The sequence below is a fragment of the Aethalodelphis obliquidens genome, unplaced genomic scaffold (genome assembly GCF_003676395.1).
Source record: "Aethalodelphis obliquidens isolate GAN/ISIS:26980383/991018 unplaced genomic scaffold, ASM367639v1 scaffold9, whole genome shotgun sequence".
NCBI lineage: Eukaryota > Metazoa > Chordata > Mammalia > Artiodactyla > Delphinidae > Aethalodelphis > Aethalodelphis obliquidens.
The window spans coordinates 44,301,032-44,325,231 of record NW_020837953.1 but is presented as its reverse complement, the minus strand read 5'-3'; the positions used below and the strand labels follow the sequence as shown (position 1 = coordinate 44,325,231).

The 24,200-nt window shown below is 47.2% G+C and overlaps 1 protein-coding gene across 5 annotated transcripts in view; it reads right to left on the bottom strand.

The window, feature by feature from the left end:
- The window catches only part of MTOR (mechanistic target of rapamycin kinase), a 116,752-nt gene that overhangs the window by 29,852 nt on the left and 62,700 nt on the right, over positions 1-24,200 (bottom strand). For all 5 annotated transcript variants that reach the window (XR_003433452.1, XM_027110193.1, XM_027110191.1 and 2 more), the window contains 5 exons: positions 10,954-11,029; positions 7,829-7,968; positions 3,169-3,269; positions 1,360-1,475; positions 45-122 (listed from right to left, as the gene is read on the bottom strand). Coding sequence is in view for 4 of the 5 variants with exons in the window: in XM_027110193.1 (XP_026965994.1) it covers positions 45-122; positions 1,360-1,475; positions 3,169-3,269; positions 7,829-7,968; positions 10,954-11,029 (511 nt within the window). In the remaining variant the exon portion in view is untranslated. The remainder of the gene's footprint in view (positions 1-44; positions 123-1,359; positions 1,476-3,168; positions 3,270-7,828; positions 7,969-10,953; positions 11,030-24,200) is intronic.

Here is a 24,200-nt window from a genome sequence, read left to right as displayed (position 1 = left end):
AAATGTGCTTCCAACCCTGCACCGTGCAGACGGTCCACACTCACCCCATACGCCCGGCTGTAGCTCTCTCCTGCCATCGCAGTTAACTCAGCGTCCAGCAGGTCCCGGGCTTTGTCGATGCACTGGAAGAGAAAAAGAGAAGCCCTGGAATTGAGCTGTGGACTTGGGAGCTGAGGGAAGGGAGGGCTGTGATTTTCAGGCTTCCCAACTAGCTGCAGAAGTTACCTGTCTCACTGAAATCCTAGTGATAAAGAGAAAAGTTCACTGAAGGAGGGAAGAAACCTTTTACCAGATTTAAAAGCCTAGAGAAGAGCGTTATCTGATTTCTCAGAAAAGACAGAAATGTATGGCAGCCAAAAGCTTAACATCTTAGATCCTGTTTAACAAAGGAAGGAAAATTCGTGCTTAGAAACAGAATCACTGTTTTCTTGCATCTCAAGAGGACAGCTTGTGGATCTACCTTCTTTCACCTTCGCCATGCTGGGCATGCTGGGAAGAACAGACTGTGCAAGCACTCAAATGGCCCAGCTGGTTGTCTCTGGCTTTTAAGCGCCTTGTCCTCCTGAGGGAGTGCCTCTGAAATTGGCAGAAGAATGCCAATCCTCTCCATGTAAATGGGAGCTTTTGTGCCTGTGACCGGAATGACCCAGGTCTCAGTTCTCATCGTGTAAATCAGAGCCTGGGGCGGTGGGGATGCCATAGGACTCCAGTTTGGGTCTTCTCTGTTTCATCAATTAAAACCCCTGCACGTGGAGCTTTTCCTTTTTGAATGTTTAAGGTTTATATGACTATGTCCCCATCCGGTCGTTTACCCAAGCACCTCACCCAAGACAGTCCGGTGCCTGACAGGCTGGATGTGATTACCTTGTTATTTTATTCTGCAAGACAGCACAGGATATCCAAATCAAGTGCTAACTTTCCTAAAAGGTAACCAACCAGTGTGTGACACGCCTGCAGAGCCAGAAGAACCTTGTGACTGACTTCTGCTGCAGAAGGGGGCATGCTGCTCTCTGAATTCTCCTTTGGTAGAACAGTTTCTCTCTACCACAAGCAGTGCTAAAGCAACATGGTAAAAAGGATGCAACGATGACCCAAGAAGCCAACTCCAAAAGCAATCTAAACGGTAACTTCTGGAACACGTGTCCCTCTCTCAGAGCAGAAAGTGGCCCCGGCTGATATGCTGGGAGTCATCTTCTTACTGAGCCTTGCGCTCCGAAGCCATTCTAACGAGGCCACAGAGCCAAACGCCAGAGCTGAAGTACAACAGCCTGTTTACACAGGCGCCACGTGCCAGGCGCGGACAGGGTGCATGCGATTACCTTCCCTTTGTAGGTGGTCTGGGTACATGGAGGTCTGTACCTGCTGCGCCAAGGAGAAGAGGTCCTGATGCAGCGCCAGCACGGCTCTGTAAAACGCCCCGTCGTGGGTATCCCGAGGGATCATGCAGGTGTACTCCTCCATGCTGTCCCACTGACCTACACGCACGCACACGCACACACACACACAGAAAAGCATTAGGGTGGTCAGCTTGCTGAGCTAAAGGCAGCAGCTCAAATAGGCCTTGTCACTGTTACGTGAATTTAGCTTGGGGTTCAAACAGGACACACTTGAGCCTGCTGTAGCCGAATCCTGCAGAGCCTCTACACTCTGTGAGGCTGAGAGCCAGTTTAACAAGGCCACATCTGTCTTCCAAACACAGGCCTCCACTGCTGCCCCAGGGAGTTCCATGAAAGATGGAAGGAGCCACATAAGCACAGGTCAGGAGGGTGCCACGCAGCACCTCATTAACCTGGAGAATTCGCCCAGCTTTCTCTAGGTGAGATGGAAGAGCTTTCTTCCCAACCAACGGAGGATCTCACAGTTCAATGGTACCTTGGACATTACACTTCCCCCTAAACAACTGATATGGCCATTATCCAGACAGGGGACAGGATGAGACAAACAGTTTGCTTGTCTCACTCTGGTAGTACCTTTGCCTCAGAGGGAGGAGATAAATATTTTAAGAGGCTCTGTTACAACAGAAAGATGGGCTAGGTCACAGCACAGTAGTGTCATATCAGGGCAGACTGGGGAAATGGTGGCATCTGGAAAGACACAGTCACTTCCCCTGCTGGGGTGAGCATGTATCAAATGCCAGGATTTCCAAAACCATCTGCAGGAAAGATACCAGCTTCATTAGCCGCAGACTGCAGGGCTGCTGATTTTATGAGGCCTTTTTCTGCCTTTCACTCCAGACCACTGGTGCACCCATTCTCTACGCCTCTGGGCAAAAGCAAATAACAAATGATGACTCCTCAGGAAGCAGTTTGGTTTTGAAAAACGTTCTGGATCCAGCTCAGAGCTCAAGAAAGGAAAGGATATAAGCTCTGTGACTCAGAGGGTGAGAATGGAGGTGCATGTTATGTAACCTTCCTCTGGACTCCACAGGTGCAGCTTCCACCTGGGACATCCATGGGCCCTTTCCCCTCTTACTGAGAACATCCCTGGAACAGACACTGGGAATCCTCTCTGCTGGGGTCTGACGTCAGAAAACGACACTTGTCTGCGGGAAGTTTTTAGGAAATCGCTGCTTGAAAACACTCAGGGAATGGGAGGAAGGTGGCTGAGTGCTGGGCAGCAAGGAGGAGAACAGAGAAAACAAAACTGCCAGAATGTTTATAACTGTTGAAGGTGAACAGCATATAGGGGTTCATTTTACTAGTCACTTTTGTATTTGTTGGGAAAATTCTATAATAAAAGTTAAGAAATAAAAGGAGATAGACAGCTGACTTCTCTCATTATTCCTGTAGGATAGAGACATGTTGGTGGAGCTCCAGCAACCATACTGGATCATGAGGTGGTGACCCCATGCACAGCAGAAATATGGAAAAAGGCTAATGATGATGGAGCCAGATGACAAACAAACTTCACTAAATATCTCAGTTTTGATGCCTGATCACTGTTTTCCTAGGCCTCCCTGTGAATAGCCATTATTAGACACATCTAACAAAGTTAGTCAAAGTCATGAGGTAGAAAGGACAGATGGAGGAGGGAGAAGTGGACGTGAACAGTTTTATGCTTCCATAGCCCTGACATCTCTGCTTGCAGCCACAGTGCCACACTTTTCAGATGCGAGCCCCCAGCCTCACTGTCCTCACCTTGACTGGGTGCCTGGGAGGGGAGCCTTACCTAAACCCCATGCAGCTGCAGCAGCCATCCGGGCCATCTTGGCTTGGGTCTCATCATTAACCAGGGTCCACTTTTCACAGCACTGCTGGTGGAGCTGCCCCCTGAAGAAGAGGAATTATACAGTCGGGTTAACAGATATCACCTCCATCTTTCTCTCTAGCCCCTTAGGTTAGCTGGAGGCTGCGGAGGAACTGGATGATAGGGGCCTGCCTTGAACCGGGAGCCTTTAAAGAAAAAGTACTTTTGACTGTGTGATATAATTGAGAAGTGACTGGTCATTTGTTGTTTCTATGGCCTGGTGGCTCATAATTTGTCTGAGAGCGAGTTTATCTAAGATAGGGATCGTGTCTAACTAGGTGTGACGTGAAATGTGAACATCTGGCCCCCTTCATAAATATTAAATAACTTTTCTCCTATGCCAATGAACTCTGGGCTCTTTCCCTTTGGAAGGCCTACAGAGAAAGCCATCTGAAGAGACACATCTGGACATTCTTTTGGGTTCCAAGCTATAGGGAGAATTGGCTTTTAAAAGCATCATACCAATGCTTGCAGTTTGAAATGAAACGCAAATGCAATCAATCTGCACAGAGGAAGAAGGTGCTACAATGGTCACATCTACCAGAAATCCAGATGTTACTTACTCTCAGAATTGCGCACAAGTACCGTGAGTGTGGGTGTGACTAGGAGACAATGAGATACGTATGATGTTCAGCAGACTCTGATACACAGAGAGAGCAGAAGCCCTCAAGAAAAGATGTCCTGTTGGCTGTTAAAACTGCTGCCCTCCCATGTTGCACTTCTGAGGGAAAGGAAATAAAATTCTGCTACTGGGCAAAATGAGCTCCTGCTTTCATGTGAGCTTCAAGACTCAGCTAGGAGACTCCTTAATCTTTCAGAAAGCCTGCTTTCTGAAAGAGATGCTGCAGGATGTTTTAACTTGGTATTGGGAGTGGAGTCAAGAGAAAAGGTACAAGTTCCAAGTGGCCCAGCTCAGAAGCCTCGTGGGACATGAGCTACACTGCACTATAAGGTGACATGGGGGACAGGGAGCGGGGAGGAGATAAAGATGTTGAAGGGATCTGGGCTGGGCTCACCGAGAAGCTGACTGCTGACCACATCTAGGAGAACTGCTCGGGGCCATTATCCAGCATCATGGCCTGGCAGTCATTACCTTTCACTGTCTCTCTGTCACAAGGTCAAGAGAGCCAGGGATGCAAGCATTCTAGCTCAAAACGCAGCCAAGATAAAAAAGAGGACGTGGGCAGCCACCCTGCCCCGTGCACTTACTGAAGCTCAGAGACAGCAGCTGGATGAAGCTCAGTGTTGTTTTCCTGCCGTCTAAACTGAGAAACCTTCACTCTGGGTCCTGCTGGAGGTTATCTTAGAGCAGCAGTTCTCAGATTGTTATGTGCATCATAATCCCATGGAGGGCTCCTTACATAGATTGTTGGGTCCCATCCTTGAGTTTCTGATTCGGGAGGTCTGAACTGGGGCCTGAGAAAGTACATTTCTAACAAGTTTCTAGGTGATAGTGATGCTGTAATTCAGGGGCCACAGTTAGAGAACCACTGGCTCAGAGCATAGAACAGCTCCTCTGGGCAGCACATTTTCGCTGTCTGGAGGTAAAGGAAAGTGACATGATCTCTGAATGCTCCTTCCAACCCTAGAACTCAAATTTGTACAGCTGGTAGCCGTAGGCAATTCAGCTTCCCTCTGCTGTTTCGTCAGGACCCCCCATTTCTGTGTCACAGGTCTGGGATTTAGCTTTCCTCTTCATCTCGAGGCAGGGAGCGAGTTCAGTGTGAAACGCCACAAACTGTTAACTCCAGAGACAAAGCAGGGAGCAGTGCAGAATCAGCATCCTGAAAGGCAGCCCCGCCAGGGGACACAGGCACCGACTTCAAGCTGAGGCTGTGTCAACAGTTGTCAGAACTGTTGTCAGAACCTGGTCGGTGCACACAGAGGCGGGGTTCCTCTCCCACAAACATTTGTTGCAAATAGGGATGCGGAATATACTGAGTCCTAACTCTCAAAGGCACGGGGACGAGCAAAATCAAAGAAATGAGAAGTATGAGACTGTCTGGGGGGCAACCACTAGGAGGCTCTTTGGCACCTCTCACTGACCCCAGGGAGGACTGGGTAAAAGGCCCCCCAAAACCCTGACTTTCCCACCCAGTGCAGCAGCAAAAAGTGTAAGGAGCGTTCTTCAATTGGCAACGCCTAAGTACTTGGCTGTCTATGATCTCATTCCTGAGGAATCTGTCCTCAAGGACCCAGAGGCCATGAAAGGAACAGTGCAGGGAGGTTTACTTAGGTTCAAGTAGCTGCAGGTGTGGCTGGGGAGCTGGGGGAGGGGGTGGCTGTCTCTGGTACTCAGCTCCCAGAGGCTGAGCATGGGGAGCGGGTCTTAACTCACTGGTAACCCTGGATCAGGTGAACACCTGCCTTGGGCACGTTCAGGATACATACTCAAAGCAAAAGCAATCCAGAAGTTGCACTCTAAATAGAACTGGCTGAATAAACCATATCAAAAACCTGCATATGATCAGGAAAAGAATTCTACTTCTTTCATCTCTTTTTTTTTTTTTTTTTTTTGCGGTACACGGGCCTCTCACTGCTGTGGCCTCTCCCGTTGCGGAGCACAGGCTCTGGACGCGCAGGCTCAGCGGCCATGGCTCACGGGCCCAGCTGCTTCGTGGCACGTGGGGTCTTCCCGGACCGGGGCACGAACCCGTGTCCACTGCATCGGCAGGCGGACTCTCAACCACTGCGCCACCAGGGAAGCCCTTTCATCTCTTTTTAAAATCTCTTTTAGCCTACTGCATTCTTAAACCCCTTGGTCAGCATCACTAGCCACTTATACTTTATAGGTAATAATAAAACTGGAACGAATTCAAGAGCTCAGAGGTAGATGGCACTGGGTAGTGCAACGTCAGGAGACCTGGATGACTCTGCTCTCGGGAGACCTCGGGCAGGCTATGTCAACTTCTATGAGCCTCAGTTTCCCAACTGTCACATAAGGAGATTAAACAAAATCGCATATAAAGTCTCTTCTAACGCATGCAAGCCAACCCTACTTAACCCACCTAAGGACAGTGGTTGTCTCTAATTATGAAAGGCGGGGAGGGCAGGAAAGGTTTCAAGGAGGGAGAAACAGTTCAGGTGGACCTTGAAAGATGGGGAGAATTTCAAAAAGTAGACAAAGGAGAAGAGGAGGTGAGCAATTCAGGGCACTGAATGAAAGAATGCAAAGAAAAAAATTCTGTGGGGTTTGGAGAATGGCCAATCAACAGCCCTTTGGTTAAAGTTCAAACTCTTAACATGGACCATAAGCCCCACTTGATCTGGCCCCTGCCTCGCTCTCTTGCCTCACCTCTTACCTCTTTTCCGCAACACACTCGACCCCACAGCCTTACTGAACTTTCAGAACCCTAACATAATAATGTGCTCGCTCCTCCTCACTGTCTGGGTCGGAGATAGTTATCACTTCTTCCTGGAAGCCTTCCAGAACCTTCCAAGCTAGGATTAGGGCCCCTTCTGATATCCCACAGCCCCTGGGCTTCTTCTCTCCTTTAAAACTGTATTCACTCCATGCTACAGCAGCCTGGTCGTCTGCCCTGTAAGCTCTGGGAAGGCAGGGGCTGTGTCCCTCTTGTTCATGCTGTGTTCTCAGGGGCTAGCACAGACACCGGCAATGAGTAAGCGCTCAGTACAACTGGCTGAATGAATGAATGGGGCACTCAGTCCCACATGCAAGAGGAAGTTGAGATAATCTGCTCGTGGGGAGGCAGTACAGCATTCTGTTTGTTATTTAAAACTGTAGTTAAACTAGTTCATGACTGCAGGATGGCATTTTGTTTTAGCTATTTTAAAAAACTGCACTTGATGCTGGAAAACAGAACAGGAACCTTTTTCCTTTAGCATCCCCTAGCAGCTGCCCAGGCCAAGATGCAGGCAAGGGTTCTAAATCAAGCGTTACTGGCACTTCTCCCGGGCGCACCCTTTCCCTCTGCCCACTCTCCTTCACCTGTCTCCCAACCGTAGGCCTTCCTCCAGGGAGAACTGCAAGATCACCCCGTTCCCCACTTCGGTCTTTCAGAGCTGTGTGCTCAGACCATTCATTGTCCCTGGGCTCTCAGGCTCTAGTAACCGCCTGCAACGTGATTGCCTCATCAGCCTCACAAAGGAAGAGGCCTTGTTTTTTTTTTTTTTTTAATCTCTGGAGCCTGGCACAGTGCTGAGCCCGTAGTAAGCATTCAATAAAGGTGAAGCACCTGAAGAAAGCAGTCATCTGTTCTTCTTTCCTAAAATCATTAGCAAGAGGTAATAAAGAAAAGAAAAAAAATCAAGGTTGCAGAGTAAGAATATGAAGTCTTCATCAGTCAGTCAAGGTCAAGAGGCAGAGAGAAAACAGCTGTAGATCCCAGGAGCACACCCACACCTGTCCTGTCCCAGACCATTACAAAGTTTAAGTTAAAAAAAAGGAAAGAAAAAAAGCGTCTTTCTATTTAGCACTGAGACAGAACAGAGAAACACTCCAAAGTGATAGATGATTCCTGGGAAAATAACCAAGTGAAACAAAAATGAGAGTCTTAGGTGAGAACTCTGGTTGGGAGAAGCATTTCAAATGCAACTTGGCCATCATCCCGCTACAGCTTACCATTCCCCCAAGGCCTCGAGGCAGCGCATGCGGCCCAGCATCAGCTCTGGGTCATCCTTGTTGGTGTCCATTTTCTTATCGTAGGCCACAAGAGCATCCTCCCACTCATGCAGTTTCTCATACCAGGTAGCCTGAATCTCCTGCCAAGTGGAAAAGAAAGAGGACTGTTGGGAGGCACAGAGAACATAGGGGTACATTTTTTTTAATCCACAGACTCTCTTTCCCGAGTGTGCCGTGCTGTATGCGTGACACTTCACCCATCACAGTTTGCCTTGGCTTTGACTGAAAAGAACTTCAGAATATCCGGAGGTATGTTTGGTGACGGTGGGAATGCTGGTTCCTTGGCACAGTGATGGAACAACCCTGGGATAATCTGAGAGCAGATGTCAGGCCGTGCTTTCCCCCCCGTCACTTCCAGTCCAGACACAGAAGGCAGCAGAACTCCAGCATGTGGGGATACAAAGACAGGGGAAATCATTTAGGATGGCAGGAAGCCCCGACCAGGGCTCCAATAAGGATGCCAAGGCCTCAATCTGCTGGAATGCTGACAGTGGGCCACATGGCGGGGACGGCAGCTGCTTTCCGGATGAGGCCAGAAAGACCAGGTCACATCTGCATATCTGCTGGAGGAAAACCACTCGCTTTTTAAAAGCTCTCGATTCTCTGCGTTTCTTAATGCATTTTTAAACTTTCAGGAAATAATAATTTAAAATACAATATAATACTGCCACTTAAAATTCTTTGGAAAAACCTTCCTCCCTTCTTCTAGAGTCTCCCCCATCCAATGTTCCCTCCTGCTTAGCACTTGGCAGCTTTACCAGTGGCAGGGGCCAAAGGACGGGTCCCATTACCCGGCAGATGGCGCGCCACGCTGCAGTTCAGTGTCGGCCACGTGAATGAGCGGTACTGCAGTCTAGAAGCTGCAGACTACGGCTCTCTGAATGGCCCGGGGACTGTTTTATGTCTCTGTCTGCCCTCCATCTGCCTCCACCTCAGTCTGTCTTCTGGGCTTCTTCATTACCAGCTTGGTAAACGACCATTTCTCTACTGGGCCAGGGGAGTGGCTCTCCAGGGATTTATTTAACAACAATACGATCCTGCAGTGGAATTTGTATGATACAATGCAGGGCCCACATTTGCTTCCCCCATTACCTTTCTCTCCTTTCTAAATGAAAGTCTTATTTGAGCAGCACGTACACTAACAGCTACTGTGTGCTGAGCTCTCTGACAGAATCTTTTCTCCTTGAACCTCTGTAAGGAGGTCATTTCTATTTTAGGTAGCTAACTTGTGCCTGCTTCCCCAGGCCTAATTCTGCGGCCACAGCAGCCCTTTCCCTAATGTCCATGTACAATGAGGTTTGCCAAAATGGGCTCCGTGGAGGGTAAAACCGCCTAAGCTCCATTTCCCAAGCTCGTCTAGAATCATGCCGCCCTACTACGCCTAAATATGAAAGCAAAACCTTACAGAGAAAACAGTGACTGCAGAGGCTGTACAATTACAAACTCCGAAATTAAAGAGTAACACTGGTAAACTTCCCACTTTGGATTTCTGTACTGGGTGGAAAAGAACAAAGGCTCCTGACGAATGTGTGGCACACACTCAGTATGAACACGCAGAAAGCGGGGGGAGCGGCGTACGGAGCAGGTCACGTAGGGGGCAGGATGTTTTGAATTGCAACAGATTTCAGAAACTATAAGGTTTAAGCAATGAATCCCACAAAATTCTAACAAGATTGCTGTTACCTAAACTGCGCTGAGAAAGCGCGGGCCCTGCCAAGGAAAAGCAACCACTGTCGAGCTTAATGTGACTCAGCCACCTCAATACAACAGAAAACCCACCATAGGCTTAGCAGCCACCCTGGAGCAACGGCCACCTTTAGAACCTGGAGACGGGGGAACTCTTCATTTAAGGTTGGTACTCTGAGCCACCGGGGTATAAAACCGCCTGAATACCAGATGCTTGTGGAATCCTTGTTTCAATTACTGCGGTCTAAGCGCTAAGGATATCACAGGAGAGGACACCTCTGGGTGGAGTACCTGAAGTGCCCTCTTTGCTGACCTTCCTCCCTCTGCAAACAAGGGTTGTGGCAAAGATGGATGAGACACAGTCCCTTCTGTCTTGTCATCTGGAGATGCTTTCTTAGTCTAGTCACAGATATGCGCTCAAGATGGCAAAATACTCCCTGAAAGGTTTCAGTCCAATTGAACAGCCCTTGTAGAAGGCAAAAGCCCGTGAAGTAGTCACTTTTCTTCACTCTAACACACTGGGCTCTCGATTAAGGCAGACTGGAGTAAGTGACCTACTTGACTAATAAAAGGTTCCTCATCAAATATATGGACCCAGAACTTCCTGACCTTCCAGGAAGTCAATGTTAAGTTGATTAAGTCGATGCCTTATATATGGTTTGGAGTTACCAAAGCACTCTCCCAAGACTACAGAGAGTAACAGAATCTTTTTAATATCAGTTGGGCAAAGATGGCAGGAGGCAAGAAGCTATATAAGCAAAAATGAAATGGAACAATCCCTCAATATCAGGTATAAATTATGGCATATTTTTTTCTGGAGAAGTACCCATGGTTTCCTCTGAAGTAGGTACTGAGCCTTAACTATGGGCCAGTGGCAATGCTGGCTGTCACAGAGGACACAAAGACAACTCTGGTCAGGGTTAAACACCTGGGCTCTGACACCAGACTGCCCGGGGTTCAAGTCCTGGCTCTGCCACTTATTCACGGTCAGCTCAGGTAAGGTTGTTATCCTGCCGGGACCACAGTCTCCTCATCTGTAAAATGGGATAACAATAGTACACATTCAAAGGGTTCCTGTGAGGACTGAATTAGATGAAGTACATAGAGCACATAGCAAAGGGCTAGGCGCATGCTGAGAGTCTGATAAATACAAGTTATTACTGTTTTTTAGATTCTGCCCTCACGATCTCTGCTCAGCTTGAATACACTCCATACAGCCACTGTCTCCTTCAACCTCAAGATATAGGTAAGTCAGCATCAGATTTTTAACAATTGGCAAAAAAACAGAAAAGGAAAGTAACTTTCTTAAGGTCGTGGCTTAGTGCCTCCCTAGCCAGGTGGCTACCTCTTGCTCTTCTAAAAGGAATGAGGCAACTTACCAGCTCTCCGAAGTGTTTCATGGCATATTCTAATACCCCGGCAGCTGCCTCTGGCTGCTGTAGCTTATTATTAATGCTGGGAAAACAAAAGGAATAGGTGGTTACACTCAGCATGTCAGAGGGTGGGAGGTGCAGGGTCATTTGTGGGCAGATGGCTCACCAGCATGCTGGGGACAATGTCTTACAGATGTAGAAAGAGCATCAATTATCTATTACCACCCAGAAAGCTCGGCCTGAATGATTTCATCTTGATCTCATACTCCTAATTTTGAAGGGGCCACATTTGGTGGACAGGAGGCCTTGCCTGCTCTGGGGCCCTTCCTCCAAGCAGCAGACTGGTTTCCTCTCAGATATCATACGTCAGGCAGCACATGTCTGTTTTTTAACTAGAAACCCTGGCTCCAGAACAGTTCCTGTTGTAAAACACAACCAGATGAGGTACCTCTGAACTTTTAACTCTTACTTCTTCTCATCAGTTGCCCTTGGTGGTAAGAATAACCAAAATGAATAAAAATCATCAGGCTCTGTGGGTGACAAAGAAGTGGCACTGAGGCTGGGTCATCCACGTCAATGACAGAGAACCCAGCAACAGTCTTGACTGCTCCCCTGACAGGGCCCATCTCTTTCAAATTCAGATGTTTCCCTAGTCCCTTTTCAAAGACCATGCCCTCCCTCTGCAGCAGGCTGTGAAGGGACCGCATCCCAAGTCACTTGCCTGGTCTCTCTGGCAGAGAGATGCTTTTCTTAACAACACACAACTTTGCTGATGTCATCTGTGGGCAGCATATGGCCAGTTGGGGCTGGAGAACTGTAAGTGTATTGGGGCAACTGGGCAGAAAAGCTGGAAGGCTTGCTGCCTGAAGTTGGTTCATCAGAGAGGCTGTGAAGAGGTCCTGAAAGTAGGGGAGCTGCAAGGCTCAGACCCTTGTTCCAATAGGGCCCTATGTAAGAGGGTAAGCAGCAACTAACCCAACACTAAACATAAGCTTGAGTTATGGAAGGAAGGAAGGAAGAGAGGGAGGGAGCAGGCTTGAGAAAACCACAGGACAACAACGACTACATCTGTTCATAGGCAGGGAGCAAAATGTGACAGACCACCCTGGGAGTCTAGACTGAGTGTCCAAGCTCAAGGCTCCAGGCTCTGCAACCAGAGGCGAAAGTAACTGCACAGACATCCCTCTCCTTTATTTACAGGAGTAGATGGGCAACCTTGTGTGGGATCTACTGGGCGGACTGTTTGGTGCTTCTGTGTGGGTCGCAAGCAAAGCAATGAGCCCAAATGTTCTCTGTAAGTTTTCTGCTGCAGGATTCAGAAATATTTTTAATTTCAAAGTGAAGCTGTAACATCATGGTCCTTTAGGAAGCCCTATGAGAGTTTTTCTAAGCTGAGAATGAAAAGCCAAGTCCAAAGGGACTAATTCCACTGCATGCTCATTGTGAAGCAGTTTCCCATTCCTGTTGGCCTCTAGGTCAGGTTCTCAGCTTTGTTGCTCACTCACATAGGGCTGGGTAAAGCGTATTAATAATTAATATTACTGGGTATAGATTTGTGATAATCTAGTTCCTTGAGCCCAAATAAAGATTTTGGAAGCATAAGAAGGCAGGAAAAAAGAAAGCCAGTATATATTCTATATATTATACTCAAATATGTAATATATCATATGTAACTATATATAGTGATATAGTCTATATATTATTTTTAGTCCTGATGTGGACTATTGGGATGGCCCTGGTAGGAACATAAAGTGTTCCGATGAGGAAGATAAGGAAAGTGTTTCTTGCCTGAACCAAAAGAAGTTAACTCTAAGAATCAGACATAAAAATCCAGGAGTTCTAATAACTGTCTTCCAATCTTATGCTCTGGAACATACTCTAATTTTCAAGAACAAATTATAAACATTACCAAAACTTGCCTCACTCTGGGGAATAAAGCAACACAAAAACAAAAGCAAGCAAAAGTCACTCCTCCCCCCACTCGCCCATTTGTTATACATAAAAAGGAGAATTTTACAAGAAACTGATGAAAATCAGGAAGTTGTGACTAGAGACTTCAGAGAAGAAATACAAATTTTACCTTAATGTTGCTATGGCTTCGATATACCTCCTCTAAGGACAGACCAACACAGCTTTGCAAACTTAAAAAGAAAACTCATCACATGGCCCCAACTCCTTTAAGAGAAAGTCCACATAAGTCACCTGCACAGAACTCCCCGCTTGTATATGTGTGGAAGCAGGTGAGGATGCAGACAGCCCCGTGGGAAGGAAAGAGGGGGCTGGGCTCACTGCGGACCCACACTGACCAGGCCTCGATCAATGGCCAGGAAAACCAGGGGTGTACCTTGAGATGCATGACAAGCTCTTGTCCAACAGTAAGGACAGTCACTGAAAAAATGACAACTGACTAAATGGACTAAAACAAACCCATGAAAAATGAGTGGGAGCACAGAGAAAGGGTCCCTTTGATAAATTAAGTTCTGGTTTGAGGACCTCAAAGTAAAGGAGATTGTACACACCTACTCTCGACTGTTCAGAGAGGAGAGATTTCAAGTTAACCAGCTGTTCTCATCCTGTTTATTCTTTCCTCCTCCCTGTTTGCATTCTTCTTTCCTATAGAACTTTCTCCCTAAATGCATTTCTTTCTTCTTTCCTTCCGTGGAGTCTCCCGTGTGTGCCTACAAGGCTGCTGGAGAACGCAACTGCAGGGGCTGAGGCTCTGGAGGTTCTCCTGGTGCTCGAGAGAGTCTACCATCTTGTTTGGGACCTTAACTTTTTCTCCTTCCTCCACGGCTTCTGGCACTCCATCACGAGAGGCAATGGATTATAATAACAACAAAAAGATATCTAAATTTACTGAGGGCTCACTGTAGGTGCCAGGCACTATGTTGATTACTGCTGATACATGTCATCTTAACCCTACGAGGTAGACATTATTAACACTCCCATTTTACGTATAAGGAAACCATGGCCCAGCCGGTCATCCTTTCCCTTCGAAATTGTACCATTAAAAGGATCTGAAGTAATAACTAAGGGTACAGCTCTGCGGTGGGAGAGAAGCGTGTCAGCTGTCTACTCTCGGCATCAGTGGGCCTGAGCAAATACGTGTAAAATAAGTGACTGAAAGCATGGCATGGGACGTTTCCATGAGCGAACTCTGTATATAATCTGCTGTACGGGAAAAAGGAGCTGTAATGCACCTTCCCTTTAGCTTCCTCACCCATACCATGGCTAACACCCTGCTCTGACCCCTAAGCTCCCGTTTCCTATTTTTTTATTTCCTTTCAGAAGCCACTGGCAACGCCTCCACACCTCCCAGCAGGACAGTCAGCATGCGGCCACAGTGGGCTTTTCCGAGGCAGCTTGTTCGAGGCTGCCAGGCTTACAGACAGAGCGCAGGCTGCAAAGTGGGGGATGAATAAGCCTCTGTGGAAACTCAGAAGTTCCCAGCTACTAAGGCCCCAGTCTCCTGCTTGCTTGGGTGACACAAGACTGTCTGTTCAAATACTCCCTTCTTAAACTCAGATGTGGTTTTATGAGACTGAAGGGAGAGACTGTATGTGTGGCTCATGTGCAGAAACCACCTTTGCTCAAAAGGCCCCCTAATGAGGAGCTCTCGTTTTATGGGGCAGCTGGGAGTTTTCTACAGCCCGTTCAATAAACGCTGCCTTGTGTGCCCCGGGGTCTCTCCGTATTAATGCTGGAGGCTTACAAAGGGCAAACTGTTCAAAGCTCAGCCCAACAGCAGAGGAGTGCTTAACAACACAAACTAGGCCTCACCGACGCTAACAAACAAGTGTAGAGATGGAGGCTTAGGCAGCAACGTGCCCACGACAACAGTGCACAGGATGACAGGTCAACCAGATAGCCTGTCTCCTCTCCACGCTCACCAAGGCCAGAAGGAAAAGATGGCTGCGGCGCAAGAATTTCTAGGCTAGTGGATCCCGTCCCAGTGCTGTCTTGGCATGGGTGTCGGGGTAGATTTGTATCCTACTTCACTGCGCAGTGAGAACATCCAGTTGAGCTCTTGTATAGTTGCGAGTCGACAGAGCAAACAGAAGCTGCCTACCCACAGAATAAAACGCAGAGCCCACAAATAAACCTGGTGTTAGAAATACAATGAAGAGAGACAGACAGGGAAACACAATGAATTAGGATATCAAGAGGGGAAAAGGCAATTATTCAGACATATTCACTCATTCATTCCCCACCTCCCCTCCCTCACTCCAAGATTTAATTTTTATTAAAGGAAGCTGAGTTGAAGAGCTTGAAACTGGAAAATTCTTGGCAATTGAGGGAAACACTTTTTAGAATTGAGTCGAATTAACAAATAAGAATAAGATATGGCCTCAATGCCTCCTACACCAAACAGATTACACCAGGCATCTTTTCTCCACTATCCGAAACTCTCTTTCCAGACGTAGGGAAAGTGTGTAAGCTGAGTAAGGGACTCAGATGTGAAGGAGCTTCTCATTGCCTTGGTGCGTTCCTTGTCCGAGAGCGATGGCTGAGAAGCTAGTGCTGGGAGTGGGGACTGTTTACTTCTCCGTGACTCGCCTCTTCAATCTTTTCCTCGGTGCTTTTCACAGGCAAGTGGGGACCAGTCTCACTGAGGATGAGACTGAAGAAACAGCGGGTCATTAACTGCTCCACATCCTAACTAATGCTGACCCACTAGCAAACCAACAGGAGGGTCTCTGGCTCGGCATCCAAATGTCACTCCTACCACCTGAAGGGAAACCTGAGGAACTGTGTTGTTTCCTAAGTCATTGCTCCATGGGCTTCTGGACTGGTGTCAAATCCAATGTCATCTGGCCTGGTAATTCCTCATGGTACGGCTCACTTGGTTATCAACCTCATCTCTTAGCCTTGGTGCCTTGATGACCTTCGGCTACTAAGAGCAAAGTGATGCAGGATAACTCAACACGAGCTGGAGCCCACTGGAAAGCCAGTCACACGAGGAGCATCTGCAGTCACACCTGGGGGACTACTCAGGCGTTCCTAGTGCTCGCATCAGGAATTTACGAGAACGTCATGCACTTGCTTCCCAAATGGCTCTGGGCCTTCTCTCTCCTATTTCTAGTGCAGACTGTAGTCTACATTTTATTTGGTTCTCTGTCAAGTAAAAATACTCTGAATACCCTTGGTGCTGGGCTGGTGACACATGCAACACAGCTGACAGCGGACCTGGGCGGGTCTGGCTGAGGAGCTCCTGAAGAGCCAAGCTGAGGCCCAGATGGACCCTGCTTTGTATCAAGCAGTATATCAAGCAGTCTTTTTTTTTTTTAAATGAATTTTTTCTGTTGCTTTATCTTTTTTAATTAATGCACTTTTTTTTTTTTTGCGGTACACGGGCCTCTCACTGTTGTGGCCTCTCCCATTGCGGAGCACAGGCTCCGGATGCGCAGGCTCAGTGGCCATGGCTCACGGGCCCAGCCGCTCCGTGGCATGTGGGATCTTCCCAGACCGGGGTACGAACCCGTGTCCCCTGCATCAGCAGGCAGACTCTCAACCACTGAGCCACCAGGGAAGCCCTAATTAATGCACTTTAAAAAAATTAATTAATTAATTTATTTTTGGCTGCGTTGGGTCTTCATTGCTGCACGCGGGCTTTCTATAGTTGCGGTGAGCAGGGGCCACTCTTTGTTGCGGTGCGTGGGCTTCACATTGCAGTGGCTTCTTTTGTTACTGAGCTCTAGGCGCGCGGGCTTCAGTAGTTGTGGCACGTGGGCTCAGCAGTTGTGGCTCGCAGGCTCTAGAGTGCAGGCTCAGTAGTTGTGGCACACGGGCTTAGTTGTTCCGCGGCATGCGGGATCTTCCCGGATCAGGGCTCGATCCCGTGTCTCCTGCATTGGCAGGCGGACTCTTAATCACTGTGCCACCAGAGAAATCCCCCAAGCAGTCTTTCTTATTTCTCTTATATAGCGGTAGCTGCTTCTGTCCATCCCTGTTACTTCTTCCAGCACCAAGACTTAGCTCTGTGTCCAACGGATGATTAAAAACAAAACATCTTGATTCCTGTACAGAGCCAGGAAGATCCAGGATCGGTGGGGCCCTGATGTCTTTTCATCAGGCAGTTCCCCTGGGACTCTGGGGAGCTCAAGGATGTGACAGTCTCTTTTCAAGCAGGACAGCAGTGAAGACAGAAGGCAACGTGAGAACATCCGAAATGTACAGTGGAGAAAGGTGGTGAGGGGTAATTCAAACGCAGGTGGGTAGGGAGAGCGAAGGGGTAGGGAGAGCGAAGGGGGCTGGCAGGCCTTAGGGTCCCCCCCTTAAAGCCACAGTCAGGGCATGAAGATAGCACCCCAGGGTCTGGCAGGACAAACTTTCCTTTCTTGCTTCAGAAACTTAGGAAGAGTAAATTTACTCCTTTTCTACATATTAAGAAAAGGAGGCTGGCCGCATCACACGGTTTCAAAGCTGGGACATTTGGTGTCCTTGGCACCCTCAGGGACCTAAGGCACCAAGAGAGGTGGGTGGACTGCCTTGGACAATCACATGGGTTCCTGACATCTCAGACCACAGAGGCTTAAGGATAATGAGCTCTTACTTTGTCTTCACCCTTTCCTTTGTCTGCTCACAGTGTAAATGACACGTCTGTCATAATATCTAGAAGACTTGCCAGATCTGTATGTGAGAAAGTGGGGCCTTAAGAATAAAAAAGATAGAATGCTAACAACTGTGTAGATTAGGGAAAGGAGAGACAAAAACTATCTTTTCGAGACTGGTAGGAGGAAGTATATCTTTTTTTTTTTAATTAAGAAAAAGTGGGGGGAGGGAAGTTCACCACGATATTAGAATGTTACTTTTGCCCATGCATATTCTGTATAAATACATATTTTATACACAGTGCTAGCTAGAGTGATCATACAGCTTTGGATTCTGCTCTTTCACATATCACAGGCATTTCCTACTTTATCCGGAGTCTTCATAATTATTTTTATTTATTTATTTATTTTTCTTTTGCGGTACGCAGGCCTCTCACTGTTGTGGCCTCTCCCGTTGCGGAGCACAGGCTCCGGACGCGCAGGCTCAGCGGCCATGGCTCACGGGCCCAGCCGCTCCGCGGCACGTGGGATCTTCCTGGACCGGGGCACGAACCCGTGTCCCCTGCATCGGCAGGTGGACTCTCAACCACTGCGCCACCAGGGAAGCCCCTTCATAATTATTTTTAACAGCTGCCTAAGAATGTCACCCTGCTGCTGGATGGCACGTACGAACCCGTCTCGTGGGCGCACCCTCGTGGCCGGGTGAGAGCAGCACTAGTTAAGCCACCAGGGCGCCAGGAGCGCGGCAGGAGCTCCCACTCTCTGCTCACAGGTGGTCTGTCCTGTAGACGCCTGCAGGGTCAGCCCTGGGAATCAGAGCGTCCTCCCTGAGGATGAGCACAGTGCTCGGCAACAAGCGGGGCAAGTGGTCCCATTTCACCCATCACCTCCACGCCCCTCCTGGCTGAATGCGGGGCCCGGGCTCCCCAGCACAACCAGAGTAAGGCACTGAGAGGTCGCGGAGACCTGGAGTGTCAAAGCACACGATTTGTGCTGGCCGGGTTTCCAACCCAGGGGCCTGTCAGAGGCGTGCTGTAAAAATGATGAATGGCTGTCACATTTCCAAGGCTCTGGCTGATTTAGGGAGCCACTGGCAGGCGCATCACTCCCAGCATGTCAGCCAGTTAATTACTGCCAACTTTATCTTTCTTGTCAACACTTCTTGACAAATTGGCCATTATCTCTTTATTCTACAACAGTGAGCACTGCTCTTTTTCTGGTGATGCCTGGAGGTTTTTCTCCTCCTTTCTGCTTCTTCATATCCAGAGTGAAATGAAGAGCTCGGAGAGAGACGATCAGGAAGAAGAAGCTGTCAGGAAACAACAAAGCAGGGAGGGCTGACAGACTGAAGCCCAAAGCTTATTTTCAACTACCTTGACTCAAAATAGAGTTGATATTTTGGGTAAAATCCTGATTTCTTGGCTTCTGCATGTCCAAGAGCTCTGACTCAGTCTATTATGTGGATGAAGTTGGGAAACAAAAATGAAATGACCTGGCATCCAGTGACTCGGCAGCTTTGAACTCTCCACACTTATAGTCGTGTGAGCAGATGTGCGCTGGCCTTGTACTCCAGCACGGAGTTAGGCCACATTGTAGTAATACTGATGCCCATTCTGGGATCAGGAAAAGGAAAAAATATGCCTACCTTTTTAGTAAGGAAAAGCTGACAGACGAGGAACATAACATACTGTAATTGAATCACCAAGATTCACAGCCAATGAGATGTCCAAAGGAATCTGGAGAGATCAATGGTGTTACCACTGATACATTTCATTGTCACTGGGACAGACTGTGTCAGAGGTGGCCATTGGGCACCTAGCGTATTTCATCAATTCTAAGAGGTGCACTTTAACAGCTCTGAGACCATGACACCACTTATAATTCAAGGTTTCAGAGTGCTGTGACCCAGTTTAATTGCCAGCAGTTTGTTCCCCCTCGCAGTGGTACATGAAAATCAGAAGCAGCTTTGCTAACTCACCGTAAGAGTGGTCCCACTAAATCTCCAGCCATTCCTGAGGATGAGCTAGACGCAGTGGAGGAGCAGAGGTTAACTACTGACCGACAGCAAGCGGCACCCTTTCGAATGGTCTTGGGTTACAAGGAAAGACCCTCTGTCCTTTTGGTCAGCTTTAGGAGAAAGCCCAGGACTCCTCCCTTTGTACAACTCCTCACTCATGGTCAGCTTTCTGCACTGAAAAGCAGCTTTCCTTGGAGTTTGTAAGATGCCCTATAGAGGCAAGCTGTTGTAAAGTGAACCTGTAAGAAGTCTTTAGAGCAGCCAGAAATAAATTTAAGCTCTACTGATGACTGGTGAGGGACTTGGCCTCTTGGGTAATGGCTGGATGTAAAAGGGCATTAAAGAAAAAGATGGGCCTAAAAAGAAAGATATAATCTGTGCTTGTGCTCGGGCTACAAAGGGGTTTCCTCCATCTGCACACTCTTTGCTGCTTGGAGCTTTTCTACAGGGGTATGGATTCCTCGAGGCACACTGGCACTTTTGAAGGCAGCATGAGTCCAGACGTTTGGAATGTGTTTTTACTGAGAAGTGCGAAGCTTTGAGCAAATCCTTCCCCTCTGGACAGAGCGTTTTCTCTTCCAGCAGAGGTGTGGGAAAAGAACAAGACTGTGTACCTTTTCTGGAAGCCTGGAAACAACTGTAAAAGCTGGGCTCATACTTCAAAGCAACGCAACAGAGACACCTTGGGAACATGTGTTTAGAATTAAGACACAGAGTGGGTTTGTTCGTCCATCTAGCCCCTTGCCTGTAGGCTGTAAAGCCCAGTCACCCTCACTGTTAATTGGTTGCTCAGGCACAAACTGGTTCAATTTCTTTAACATTCTCAAAGAGTTACAGGCCATTTCCCATTAGTGCTGCCTAAGTCAGGGAGGCTAAGACCCAGGCTGAAGGGAAGCTCCTCAGTCCCAGGGCGACTGCACATAGACTTGAAATCTTGTCCTGCACCCCGGCAGGAATCCGTCTTTGGCTAAGAGTGATTTTTTGCAATTGCAATGTAATGGGTGTTTGATTGCCCTTTGGAGACAGACAAGATTTGTTGGATTCCTGGATTAATTACGGGGAATACAGCTGCCCAGAGACATGACATGTTACTTCCTGTGTTCTGTCTTCAACATGAGCTGCTGCATGTGGCCCCTCAGGCCGTGATAAGGATTAACCGACAGGTCAATGCAGGGTCAAGTTATCAGATATGCCATTCATACAGGCCTCCAGAATCAACGGCGGGGGCGGGGGGCTGGGGGGTACAAAACCCTACCACAATGCTCTGTGGCCCTCTCACTCGTCTTCATATGTAAAGAAACAGGGGTGAGATGCAAATCGATGGTTTCCAGGGATACAAAGTGATCATACAATCAGGCTGCTACCTCAAGTTACTGGTTAAAAAAAAGAAGGCTGAACCAAATGATCTCAACTCTTCCAGTTCTCACTCTCTTTGATTCTGTAACTAAAATCTATGGAAGAAAATGTTAAAGCAGGAGAGAAGGCAATCCCCTGCAATGAAGGACTCACCATGATAAAATACTGGCAATGACCATGGAGAGAGACTCTAAGTCTCCATGTCAGATGTTTATTTAGGAGAAAAGAACCTTCTGCTGGGAATTCATTCTTTCATTTGACAAGTTCCAATACAGTATCTCTTTTGTCTCAGGCTTTGTGCTAAGTGCTGGTTGCTAGAGCTACTATGGTAGATAAGACAGGTATGGTCTTTGCTTTCACAGAGCTTATAGGTCAGTGAAGTAGATATACAAAACACAAATGGAAATAAGTGCTGTGGAGGTAAACACCATGAAGAAAACAGAGCACAGAGATGGAGAATGGCACAGGGGACTTATTTTAGATTCAGGTGGACAGGGAGGTTTTTCTGATGAAATGATAATCGATTACCTAAATATCAATACTACTTAGTATTTGCTAGATATGGACTATGTGTCAGACACAATTCAAAGTGTCTTACAGCTCATACAACTCAATAACAAAAAAACAAACAACCCAATTGAAAAACGGGCAGAAGACCTAAATAGACATTTCCCCAAAGAAGACATACAGATGGCCAATAGGCACATGAAAAGATGCTCATCGTTGCTAATTATTAGAGAAATGCAAATCAAAACTACAGTGAGGTACCACCTCACACTGGTCAGCATGACCATCATTAAAACGTCTACAAGTAAGGGACTTCCCCGGTGGCACAGTGGTTAAGAATCCGCCTGCCAAGGCAGGGGACACAGTTTCGATCCCTGGTCTGGGAAGATCCCACATGCCACGGAGCAACTAAGCCTGTGAGCCACAAGTACTGAGCCTGTGCTCTAGAGTCCGTGAGCCATAACTACTGAGCCTGCATGCCACAACTACTGAAGCCCATGCACCTAGAGCCCATGCTCCGCAACAAGAGAAGCCACCGCAATGAGAAGCCCACGCACAGCAACAAAGAGTAGCCCCTGCTGGACGCAACTAAGGAAAGCCTGCACACAGCAACGAAGACCCAATGCAACCAAAAATAACTTAATTAATTAATTTTAAAAAATACTAAAAACAAACAAACAAAGGACTAGTGTTCAAAAAAAAAAAGTCTACAAATAATAAATGCTGGAGAGGGTGTGGAGAAAAGGGAACCCTCCTACACTGTTGATGGGAATGTAAACTGATGCAGCCACTATGGAAAACAGTATGGAGGTTCCTCAAAAGACTAAAAATAGAGTTGCCATTTGATCTAGCAATTCCACTCCTGGGCATATATCCAGACGAAACTATAATTTGAAAAGATACATGCACCCCTATGTTCACAGCAGCACTATTTACAACAGCCAAGACATGGAAACAACCTAAATGTCCACTGAGAGATGAATGGATAAAGAAGATGTGGTATACATATACACAATGGAATATTACTCAACCATAAAAAGGAATGAAATAATGCCATTTGCAGCAACATGGATGGACCTAGAGACTATCATACTAATGGAAGTAAGAAAGAGAAATACAAATACCATATGATATTGCCCACATGTGGAATCTAAAACACGACACAAATGAACATATCTACCAAACAGAAACAGACTCACAGACATAGAGAATAGATCTGTGGTTGCTAAGGGGGGGGGGTGTGGTGGGGGGAGGGAAAGACTGGGAGATTGGGATTAGCAGATGCAAATTGTTCTTTACAGGATGGATAAACAACAACGTCCTACTGTATAGCACAGGGAACTATATTCAATATCCTGTGATAAACCGTAATGGAAAAGAATGTGAAAAAGAATATATATATGTGTATAACTGAGTCACTTTGCTGTACAGCAGAAATTAACACAACGTTGTAAATCAACTATACTTCAATAAAATTAAAAAAAAAACAAAGTGTTTTATGTGCATTATCTATCTTTAAATAAGCTTCCTGGCTGAAGTACAACATATATACACAGGAAAGTATACACCTAATTGTACAGCTTGATAAATTATCACAAAGTGAAGATACCCTTATAACTACCACCCAGACCAAAAAACAGAACACAACACACTGCCAGCATCCCAGAAGCACCCAAGCCTTCTCCCAATCACAGCTTCCCTTCTCATCCCCAGAGGTAACAACTCATAAGAGGTAACAACTATCTCACTTCTGATACAATTGGTTAGTTTCACCAGGTTTTGAACTCTATATAAACATTCAACATTATGTTTACGAGACACATCCATGTCATTGCATGCTGCAGTAGTTCTGTCTTTTACTGCTGAATAGCGTGTCACTGTATGAACGCACCACAATTCATCTGTCTTACTGTCGATGGGGGTTTACGCTGTTTTCAGTTTGGGGCTATGGTAAGTCACATTACTACATTCCTTGTTTTTTTGGCCGCACCATGTGGCATGCGGGATCTTAGTTCCCTAACCAGGGATCGAACCCACGCCCCCTACATTGGAAGGGCGGAGTCTTAAGCACTGGACCACCAGCGAAGTCCGGACAAACATTCCTATACGTCTTTGGCGCGTGGGTGCTCACATTTCTGGTGGGAACAAATCTCGCAGTAGAATTGCTCGCTTACAGGGGCATGTTCCAGTCTCAGAAGATACTGACAAACTGCCACGTTACATTTCGACCAGAAGGGTATGGAAATCCCAGTTGCTCCACATCTTCGTCAACACTTGGAATTTAGTGTTTTCCATTTCAGCCATTTTGATTGGTGTGTAAGTTGCACCTTCTGGTTTATTTTTTTATTTAAAAAACTTATTTTTATTTATTTATTTTTGGTTGCGTTGGATCTTCGTTGCTATGCGTGGGCTTTCTCTAGTTGTGGTGAGCAGGGGCTACTCTTTGTTGTGGTGTGGCAGGTTTCTCAGTGTGGTGGCTTCTCTTGTTGCAGAGCACGGGCTCTAGGCACGCAGGCTTCAGTAGTTGTGGCTCGCGGGCTCAGCAGTTGTGGCGCACGGGCTTAGTTGCTCTGCGGCATGTGGGATCTTCCCAGACCAGGGCTCGAACCCGTGTCCCTTGCACTGGCAGGCGGATTCTTAACCACTGCGCCACCAGGGAAGTCCTGCACAGTATAGTTTAAATTTGAGTTTCCATAATGACTAATGAGCCTGAGCAGTCTTTCATGTGTCGACTGGCCTTGTGGACATAATCTTTTGTGAAATAAGTACCTGTTCACATCTCTTGCCAATGTTTTAACTGGCTACCTTTTGTTTGTTTGTTA